The sequence below is a fragment of the Sinocyclocheilus rhinocerous genome, unplaced genomic scaffold (genome assembly GCF_001515625.1).
Source record: "Sinocyclocheilus rhinocerous isolate Xijiao unplaced genomic scaffold, SAMN03320098_v1.1 scaffold662, whole genome shotgun sequence".
Taxonomy (NCBI): domain Eukaryota; kingdom Metazoa; phylum Chordata; class Actinopteri; order Cypriniformes; family Cyprinidae; genus Sinocyclocheilus; species Sinocyclocheilus rhinocerous.
In genome coordinates this window covers 3073269-3083910 of record NW_015639782.1, presented here as the reverse complement: position 1 = coordinate 3083910, position 10642 = coordinate 3073269, and the positions used below count along the sequence as shown (strand labels likewise).

Sequence of the window (10642 nt, the reverse complement as noted above, 5' to 3'; positions counted from 1 at the left end):
TGGAGATGTTGTTCGTGTATTTATGTCCTCATTAGTGAGACGGCAGACGTTAATATCACCGGAAGCGTCACACGCGCTTCAGTACAAGTAGTAAACAAAACCATCTGCGCCATTCATTAACACAGAGAGATGCAGAATTGATATTTAAATAGTCGTTTTGCGGCTTAATATTTACAAATACTAGTGGGAGTGGGAGTGTGCTCACTTGTGTGTGCGCATCGGGGCGGTGTGTGCGATACAGAGAGCGCGACCATGTAACGTAGAGACAGAAATGACATGCCGTCGTGTAAATAAGATAAATAACATAAGGCTATTTAGTTTGTTTAATAAAAGAACAAGGTTCTATAGGAAAGGTAACTTTAAATGACTTCTGTTGTGATCTGGCGCTATAGAGAATATAAAATTAAATAAAATTAACTTGATCTTTAAGGGGCCACCCCCCTAATATAATGTCAGGGGAAACCATAGACGTTTTTGAAGCTCAAAGTGGGCGGAGCCGGCCGTCGGCATCTTGGCAGCGCGTCACTCCCTGATAATCGAAAATGTGTGTGTGAGTCTATGGGACTGACTCCCTTTTGGAGCCAGCCTCTAGTGGATGAGTCGATGAATTGCAGTTTTAGTCACTTCCATGTTGGTTTCAGGACAGAGACCGGAAGGTTGCCGCTTGGGGGAAACACTGAGTTTTGTAACACATCTAGCCAAAGTATTATCCACCGCTCATGCAGTACATGGGGTTCAGTAGCTGTATAGCTGGTCTGGTTTATACAATCAAATGCATCCAAACATAAAAAAAAAAAAAGAGACTTTGTACTTCTATAAATTGGACTATTTTACAGTAGATGTAAAGCTTTGTTAGTTCAGTAACATACTGACTCTGTGATGTTCACGTCACAGCTTCATGAAAAGTTTGACCGTCTCAAGAAGCTTCACCAGGATGAGAAGAAGAAACTAGAGGACAAGAAGAAGGCTCTCGATGATGAGCTGAACAGCTTCAAGCAGAAGAAGACTGCTGCTGAGCTGCTGCAGGCCCAGACCCAGCAGGCAGGGAGCTCCTCCACACTTAAGAAGGATAAAGAGAGGAAAAAGTAAGTATTGACCTCTACATGGTTCCTAACCCTCACAACCTTGCCTTCCCGAGATACCAGAAGATCACGATGCAGGAGAACATGTGTGAACGTGTGTGTGTATGCATTTCACTGACCTGCTCATGTAATATTGCAAGGAACGTTAAATTTAGATAATGACCAAAACTATGGAGGTGACAGTGCGCTGATATGAAAATGAAAGCTCTAGTTTGAGCATATACACTACTGTTCAAAAGTTTTATCATTTTTTTTAGAAATTATTTTTATTCAGTAAAGATGCATTAAATTGGATGTTAGCTTTAGATTAGGTTTGTTTTAAATAAATGCTGCGCTTTTTTTTTTTTAAATCACTTTCTCCACAAAACGTATTAAGCAGCACAATTGTTTTCAACACTGAAAATAATAATAAATGTTTCTTGAGAACCACATCTGCATATTATAATTATTTCTGAAGAATCTTAATACTGAATTATTAATTCTGACGACTGTAGTAATCGCTGCTGAAAATTCAGCTTTGCCATCACATAAATAAATTTCATTTTCAAATATATAAAAATAGAGAAGTCATTTTAAATTTTAATAATGTCACAATAATACTGTTTTTACTATATTTTAATCAAATAATGCATCTTTGGTAAGCATAAGAGACTTCTTTCAACAACATCTTACCCACTCCCAAACTTTGGAATAGCAGTGAAGATACTCATATTGTTGTGCATTTATAATATAAAACATCCAGTTTATTTTTGTAGTATTGTTCAGCTGTATTTCAATTATGGTATGGCAAGATTCAACATTTGAAGTGGATCAAAACCTTTTATCAAAGTTGTCCTAAAACCAAAATGCGTTCTTGTCAAGTTAGGACAACTTTGATGAACTTTTTTGATCCACTTCAAATGTTAACTACTATATATATATATATATATATATATATGATAGCCAGAGAAATGGTACAGTTTTCCTCAGTGCTCTTGCAGGGCAGGGCATGTAGATTATTCATTGTTTGATGTTGCATGTAAGGTGTCTTGTGTAGTTTGTGCACGTGTCATGTACGTCTCATCCATGCTGTTTTCCAGTTAACTCCTCACCTGCTCCCTCCTCACCTGAGACACCTTATGCTGGTAAGGCTTTCAAAGTACCTCTTAAGGCACAAGCCCTCGTTCACATGAGGGAACTAAATTACAAAAACAAATGCAATGATGGTGGTCAGTTAGACTGATCCTGTAATTGCTGTGTTAAAGCCCTGCAGTAGTTATAACAGTTTTTCTTATTCATGCTTAAAACTGCTGGTAATGTGAAGAATGTCTCTGTGGCAGCAGCAGGGGATATTATGTCACCAGTGCCAGGCAAGAGTTTATTGCTCTCCCTGTGTGATGTGCAGCCATCTGCCATCAGAATCCATAAGAATCTGCTGTTGTTTGCACTTCACTGCTCTTCCACGATCTTACACAAAAGAGCCTTTAATGGCTCGACTCCTACAGCTGGGTCACTCTAGTCTAGTCCAACACTTGGCCTTGAAATAATGCTGTTGTTAAGTGGGCTATCCCTTGCTACAGACCTATTAGTAATAGGTAAATAACACAATTGTTAAAGTTTGGATATCTGGTTCGTTTACATAACACAACAGAAGAGACCATGTAATGAATTTTATCTGGTACAAAGAGAGAACAATACTAAGCCTTACCACATACACCCCCTGCAACCGCTTTGAAATGTTTTAACAGATGCACGACTAACATTTTGGATCTTTTTTTAATTAATGTGTGAATACAACAGTGTGTAACCTGTAGGGAACAATAATCTTCCTTCTCTCTCATTTCCAGTTCAGGATTCCTGTAGAAAGTGCTCCCCCTGCCCGCTGTGAATGAGCTCTTCCCTCCTCAGTGTTCCTGAGCCATGCTGTTCCCGTTCCCTCCCCCCTCTCTCCCATCCCGTTCCCCCAGTTTCACGCATAACACGGCTGAGGAGGGATATTAACTGTGATTGGAATCCTTCTTTAGATGGTTTAACTTTTTTTCTTTTCCTTTTTTTTACTTGCTATGTTATGATGTCATGATGATATTGCTTTGTTCTGCATGACTAGTGTTTGATTCAACTTTAACATGAGTGGCTACTGTTGTGGGTATGCAGTAGTTGAGTACACAGGTTAAAATGGGACAAATTATATTAGCAGTACCATAATGGTCATTAGTGTTATAATAGGAAGATGTATGAGCTGCTTTCAGTTCGGCCATGCAGTGAGATAGTCACGGCGTCATCAAACTACGCCTTTGCCTCTTTGTTTATTTTGAATACACGCCCTCTAGCGGCGAAAATTACGTATTGTGCCTTTAAGGCATTTTTACCCTAGTTTCTAACAGAATAGTTAGAATTTAGGAACATTAGTAATGATGTTTTGTCTCATTTTAGCTCAGGCATGTTATACAGATGCTCTCTGGTCATCTGCAGCCATACCTCAATGTTTTTTATTAAAATTTTTTTTATATATATATATATATATATATATTAAACCTGTCATTGCTATCCTTGTATTAGTTTAGAAAAACTTTGGCACATCTCCAAATATAAGCACCTTTTTATAGCTCTTTATTTTTGTGACATTTTATTTTTCACAAAATTAATTAAAAAATCACTTTTAAATAAATATCAATTGCAAAGGGACTAATATTTGCATCAGTAATAAAGGGCATTCTTTCATAAACCTTTAAACTGTGCGAAAGTCATTGTGTATGAATTTCAGACAATTCTACATTTTATTATTTGCACGATTCATAAAAGTGTCGCTAAATGTTTATGCACATTGGGGGTGACATGGCCAGTGTTTGATTTGCTTACTCTTGAAAAATCTTAATTCCTCAATTTATGCTTTGATTATTCGCTTTAGGGAGAAGCTGGACTTTCACCTTTGAAGCAATTTACTGCATCTTTATGCTTAACTGAGCATATGTAATAAGACTAATCATACATCAGAATTTATTGTCTAAAGGTTTGGCCTATATTCTCAAGTGAAGTGTTTGACCACCGCTACAAGTCAAATTAACTGAATGTCATTATAAGATCCTTATATGACCAAATAGTGAGGAAATTTCGTCTAGGCGAGTCGCTGCAGGAAATGACAGGTTTATTTTGAGTTTAAGTTGTAAATTATATTTTCAAAGCTAGTATTAAAGATACCAGACTATTCAGCAAAATCAGTGATTCTGTTGGTTCTGTGCTGGATGACAGTGTTTTGTATCGTATCTGGATGCTGGTCTTTCAACAGGTGGCATTGATGTGATTGATATTTATCACCTATTAACGCTTTTGCTCCCTCCAGTGTCCCTGCTCACTGCCGTGTGTGTATTTACTTTCCTTTGCAGTAATCCCTGGCTCTGCACTGAGTAGTATGGCTTTGATAAGGGACCAGGCCCAGACTCTTTGGTTAACCGGTAGCCCAAGGGGAGGCAGTGTGGACCAAGCCCTCTTAAGTTTCTCTTAAATCACCTCTTGTATTTTGAGGGTGACATGGCCAGTGTTTGATTTGCTTACTCTTGAAAAATCTTAATTCCTCAATTTATGCTTTGATTATTTGCTTTAGGGAGAAGCTGGACTTTCACCTTTGAAGCAATTTACTGCATCTTTATGCTTAACTGAGCATATGTAATAAGACTAATCATACATCAGAATTTATTGTCTAAAGGTTTGGCCTATATTCTCAAGTGAAGTGTTTGACCACCGCTACAAGTCAAATTAACTGAATGTCATTATAAGATCCTTATATGACCAAATAGTGAGGAAATTTCGTCTAGGCGAGTCGCTGCAGGAAATGACAGTTTATTTTGAGTTTAAGTTGTAAATTATATTTTCAAAGCTAGTATTAAAGATACCAGACTATTCAGCAAAATCAGTGATTCTGTTGGTTCTGTGCTGGATGACAGTGTTTTGTATCGTATCTGGATGCTGGTCTTTCAACAGGTGGCATTGATGTGATTGATATTTATCACCTATTAACGCTTTTGCTCCCTCCAGTGTCCCTGCTCACTGCCGTGTGTGTATTTACTTTCCTTTGCAGTAATCCCTGGCTCTGCACTGAGTAGTATGGCTTTGATAAGGGACCAGGCCCAGACTCTTTGGTTAACCGGTAGCCCAAGGGGAGGCAGTGTGGACCAAGCCCTCTTAAGTTTCTCTTAAATCACCTCTTGTATTTTGATTTTGGGCTCTTTCTGCAGCTTTTACTAACACTGTAATTATTGCGTTACCAAAACCTTTGCTTAAGGCTGTGCTTATTCGCTGTGTATCTTTTGTGATGCTTTGTGTGACTAATATGCTTAAAGGGAATAGTTCACCCAAAAATTTAAATCTGCTGAAACTTTAGTCACCCTCTGACCATCCAAGATGTAGATTAGTTTGTTTCTTCATCAGAAGAGATTTGGATTAGCATTACATCACTTGCTAACCAATGGATCCTCTGCAGTGAATGGGTGCCGTCAGAATGAAAGTTCAAACGGCTGATAAAAGCATCACAATAATCCACAAGTAAAACACACAGCGTTCATCAAAGTTTTCACCCATTCACTTCAGAGGATCCATTGGTGAGCAAGTAATGTAAAGCTAAATTTCTCAGGATCTGTTCCGATGATGAAACAAACTAATCTACCTGAGAGAGAAAATATTCAGCAAATTTTGGGGGGGTGAACTATTCCTTTAAAATGTGTGCCTCTTCAGAGAGGTGGGGAGGGAAAATGCAATCATTATAATCACTGTCCCAGTTCAACGGTTTAAGATTGGGTTACCTTTGACCACGGTTTTATTAAATAGAGAATGCAAGATGAATGAATCCATGCATGTTTAAATGCAAATTGTGAAGAGGGGATGCACAATGCATTTGAAGCAGGCCAGAAGGACGGTGTGTTTCGTTCCGCTCACATTCCGAATGCTTCATGCTTTTGGCTGGCAAAAGAAAAATCTGAGTGGCCATTTCCAATTGACTGTTGTAAACTTGTCTTCCCACTGGTGCTGATGAGTTCAGTGGCCTCCTGATACCTTCTCTAATCTGCGTTTGTCTCCTCTCTTCTTCTAGCTTCTTTTAACTCTGTCTTGGCCACCTGTTGGAAGAGGGGATTGCAGCTTCCACAAGAACTAAGCGTCCACTCTTCTTCCTGTCTTTTTCATTCCGTCAGCCTTGTTTGAATATTTTAATTGTTTGTTTTTTTTGCTTTCATGCTGTGTGCCCTGTTGATGGCCTTATGTGGGCTTAACATGGTATTTTTCAACAAATATTAGCTGTGTTTCCTAATTAAGGCATGCTAAGCAGTCCCTCATTAGTATTTTACAGACATCGCTTGCTGGTGACACCAGAGCCAAAGCTCTGGTAGAAAGGCTGTGAACTAAAGGAATGCTTTGGAGTTGTTAGTTCAGATTTTGTGTCTATGATATATTGCCTTGCAGTTTCAATCTGTTCAATTAAACAATCATTTTGTCTCTTTCATGAGTACATGTTTGTGAATGAACCTGCATGTCCTCATCAACATTAACAGTGATAACTGAGGCTCGAACGGATACTTATTTGCAAACACTATAATTTAGGTTGTGAATTAAGCTGAGTAAGATTATCTTTAAGACTTGAAAACATTTTGACATGCTGGCTGTGAATTTTGAGAAAATCCAAAGAAAATGAGCCCGAAAGTTCCTGGTTGTTAATGCAGCAAAATGTTAAGCGAGAGACATTTAATTGTAATTTAATGAGAATCTTTATTTGAAAGCATGAGCTAAATAAGCAAAATCTGAGAGGTTTGTATTGTATGTTTTGTAATCCCCTATACATTTCAAGTCTTAAATAGTCACAGCAATATAGTTATAATTTATTTAGAATATAATCTTAAAGCATAATGAAGCACCTATTGAAATACCATGTAGGTCACATTCAGTGCCACTTTTTATATTCTTTATCTTCTGTTCTTTTGCATGCCCTGAACATATTTTTGTTCATGGAGTTATTTTTTGCTAAGACATATTTACTCTTCAAATGCTTTTTACTTTGGACTATTTTATTACATGTATTTATTCCAGGTACAATGTGCAGTTACATTCAGTTTATAAATGTCATTTCCCGTTTTGGCAAATATTGCATTTCGATATGTCAAGGGTTTTCAGTCATTTAATTTCAAACAAGTCAGTTACGAGGTACAGACGGTCATGCATATGTGCAGTACATATAATTTTTAAGGACCAATTTTGCGTATCAATGTCGAGACGTGTTTTAATGATTAATAACATTATTGACAAGTGACTGTTTTCTGTGTGAAACATTTTGGGTGTCAAGACTGGCCTAAATTTTTCTAGTCATCTCCCATGTTTTCCCCTTAATTTCAATAACCCCCACCCCTGTAATACAAGAAATTTGTGAAATATTTAACTGTAGTACGATTCCATGGTGTACATTTTCAATAAAACATTTGTAAAATCGATATGCTATTTCATGATTTAACCTCCAAATGAGTGTTTATATATATATATATATATATATCAAATTTATATTAAATATTTAGATAACATTTAAAATATACATAAACTGATATCCTAAATACAGTTAGGAATTATATGAAGAAAATGTACTGTAGGCTATGTCAAATAATTTCGCAATACTGACAAGATAAAAGGAAAATTAAGGATTTAAATGCTGCACGATTGTTAGGTACTACATAGGCTGTGTCTCAAAACCTAGTAAGCTGCCTACTAAGACAGCATTTTGGCAATCATAGTCGCGCTCAACCACTTGACTGGAACCTATACAGCATTGGCAGGCAGCTCTCTAGCACTAGGTTGTGAAACACAGCCAAAGCGTGTCCTGCGTTTCCATCTCTGACCACGAGGAGGCGCTGTCACTCAGGAATCGGCAGCTATCAGCGCTCCGTCTCAGGACTGTACTGTGTGTCCTTCGTCCGCGCACAGAAAATAATAATATTTAGATAGTTTTTGTTTATTGTACTCGATAAATATGTCTACTACGACCGGTGGCGGAGAGTTTGGCAACCCTCTGCGGAAATTTAAGCTGGTTTTCTTGGGCGAGCAAAGCGGTAAGTGTTCAGATACGTGAGACGTGGACAGAGTGGCCAGGCCAGGTGAAAGGATGCTACAGAATGATAGATGTTACCAAATACACATGCAAATAATTATCTGACAGTTTGAGCGGATACGATTGGTGACGAGCACTTAAAATGCAGCAACATTTACAGTAAACTGTTGTCATGAACAATACACGAACAGACATCATGTGGCATTTAACGTAACATCCTGCAGTATCCGAACTATATAAAAAGATACGATTATCAACTCAATTCTGCTTTAATCGACAAAGTATGTTATTGTTATGTCTTTCTCCTCTGTGTTTATGTATTCTTGCATGTAGAAATCAACGGCAGCCATCAAGTCCTTGTATTAGCATGTTTGTGTTGTCTGTTCTTAGCCACAAAAGAGACCTCCCATTTTAAAGGCCTTTTATATGTGATCACATCGGTCATTCGTTTTTAACACATGAAATGCAAACAACATTGCGCTACAATCGTGAATGAACATGTTTCAGTGTATAAAACAATACTGTCTGTTGTGAAGATGGTTGCTAGCGGATAGCAGTTAGCATGGTTCTAATTAGCCAGCTGTGACAATCAAGATCATAAACCACATCAGGGATGTTTAACTGCCACATCATCCACGTCACATCCACCTTTTCTTTTCATAATGGCTGGCTCGGACGTAAAAAAAAAAAAAAAAACGATCAGCGACCTGTCGTAAACGAGAGTTACAGCATTTCTCTTAGCCTGTATTGAAATGGTATGTTGCTGTGAAAGCAGGACGGCGACACCCATGTTGCCAACACAGCGATCAGAGTTCAGACTCATCCTGCAGACCAGTGCATCCCTTCCCTTCGTGACAGCATCTTTGACAATATGCTTTCTATGCGAACACCAAACATGCTGTCTATGTAGGGAGCACACTAGGTTTTGAGACGTATTTACTGAGGCCCTTATTTCTAATCCTTTATGTTTTTTCTCTTTTTCCACAGTGGGCAAAACTTCACTTATCACCAGGTTTATGTATGACAGCTTCGATAATACCTATCAGGTAACACCTGCTTTGACTGTCAGAGCCCATATTGCGTTCAAAGATGCTTACCATGTTACTGTGCATCTTAATATCTGCCCAAAGTATTGCTGAGATTGTAAAATCTGTAACGCAAAGGTTTGGTTCAGCGTTGGTCTCTAAAGGAATAGTTCACTCGCTAATAAAAATTGTGTTGTCTTTTACTCATGGTCTTGTTGATCCAAACATTTCTTCCATGGAACACAAAATGAGATACTTTATAGAAAAAAATAGTCACACTGTTAAAATGTTGTTTCCATACAACAAAAGTATAGGATGACCAACATCTATTAAAGGGTTAGTTCACCCAAAAATGAACTCACCCTCATGTCGTTTCAAACCTGTAATTGTTCATCTTCGGAGCACAAATTAAGATATATACTATGATGAAATCTGAGAGCTTTCTGACCAGTATTGCCAATTCCGTGGTTTTCCCGCGGAATTGGGCTACTTTAACACTGTTGCCACAGGTTGTTTTTCATGTCCGTGGATTGAAGCAAATTTTAGCAGGGAAGCCCGCCAAAAAAACGTGTATTTTACCCCCCGGAATGCGATTTTTACCTGGGGACCCCCTCGAAACGCGGTTGGGCTAGTTTTGAGTAGTGATTGGGCGGGTTTTCATGTGAAAACCTGGCAACCCTGTTTCTGACCCTCCATAGACAGCAAGGGTCCTACCCCGTTCAAGGCCCTAGAAAGGTACCAAGAACATTGACAAAATAGTGCATGTGACATCAGTGGTTCAACTGTAATTTTATGATGCAAAAAAAAAAAAAAAACTTTATTCAACAATTATTCTCCCTCGAGTTACCATCTACCGCCATTATCGAGAGTGACAATGCTTTCCGCTGCTCGTAAACAAGACACAGCGCATGCGTGTTCTACGTCAGCAGCATCATGTGCATGTGTCAGCAAGGGTCCTACCCCGTTCAAGGCCCAGAAAGGTACCAAGAACATTGACAAAATAGTGCATGTGACATCAGTGGTTCAACTGTAATTTTATGATGCAAAAAAAAAAAAAAAACTTTATTCAACAATTATTCTCCCTCGAGTTACCATCTACCGCCATTATCGAGAGTGACAACGCATGCGTGTGCTTTCCTCTGCTCGTAAACAAGACACAGCGCATGCGTGTTCTACGTCAGCAGCATCATGTGCATGCGTCGTGTTACTCTCAATAATGGCGGTAGATGGTAACTCGGGGTAGAAGAATTGTTAAATAAAGTCGTTATTTTTGTTTTCTTTGCACACGAAAAGTATTCTCGTAGCTTTGTAAAATTACGGTTGAACCACTGATGTCACATGGACCATTTTAATGATGTTCTTACTACGTTTCTGTGCCTTGACCGTGGTAGTACCCTTGCCGTCTATATGGGAGGGTCAGAGAGATCTCGGATTTCATCAAAAATATATTAATTTGTGTTCCGAAGATGAATGAATTT

At 38.4% G+C, this 10642-nt stretch overlaps 2 protein-coding genes across 9 annotated transcripts in view; both read left to right on the top strand.

Moving 5' to 3' along the window:
• LOC107752004 (septin-6) overlaps positions 1-7511 on the top strand; it is a 35489-nt gene extending 27978 nt beyond the window's left edge. The window contains exons 9-11 of one of the 4 annotated variants that reach the window (XM_016567837.1): positions 895-1085; positions 2162-2206; positions 6145-7511. In XM_016567837.1, the coding sequence (XP_016423323.1) occupies positions 895-1085; positions 2162-2165 (195 nt within the window). In that variant the 3' untranslated portion in view covers positions 2166-2206; positions 6145-7511. Of the gene's footprint in view, positions 1-894; positions 1086-2161; positions 2207-2908; positions 3331-6144 lie in introns of those variants that run through there. The other 3 variants (XM_016567835.1, XM_016567834.1, XM_016567833.1) reach the window with 3 other exon arrangements.
• Positions 7512-7930: 419 nt separating this feature from the next.
• Positions 7931-10642, top strand: part of LOC107752005 (ras-related protein Rab-6B-like) — a 17134-nt gene continuing 14422 nt past the window's right edge. For all 5 annotated transcript variants that reach the window (XR_001641325.1, XM_016567841.1, XM_016567839.1 and 2 more), the window contains exons 1-2: positions 7931-8140; positions 9127-9185. Coding sequence is in view for 4 of the 5 variants with exons in the window: in XM_016567841.1 (XP_016423327.1) it covers positions 8062-8140; positions 9127-9185 (138 nt within the window). In the remaining variant the exon portion in view is untranslated. The remainder of the gene's footprint in view (positions 8141-9126; positions 9186-10642) is intronic.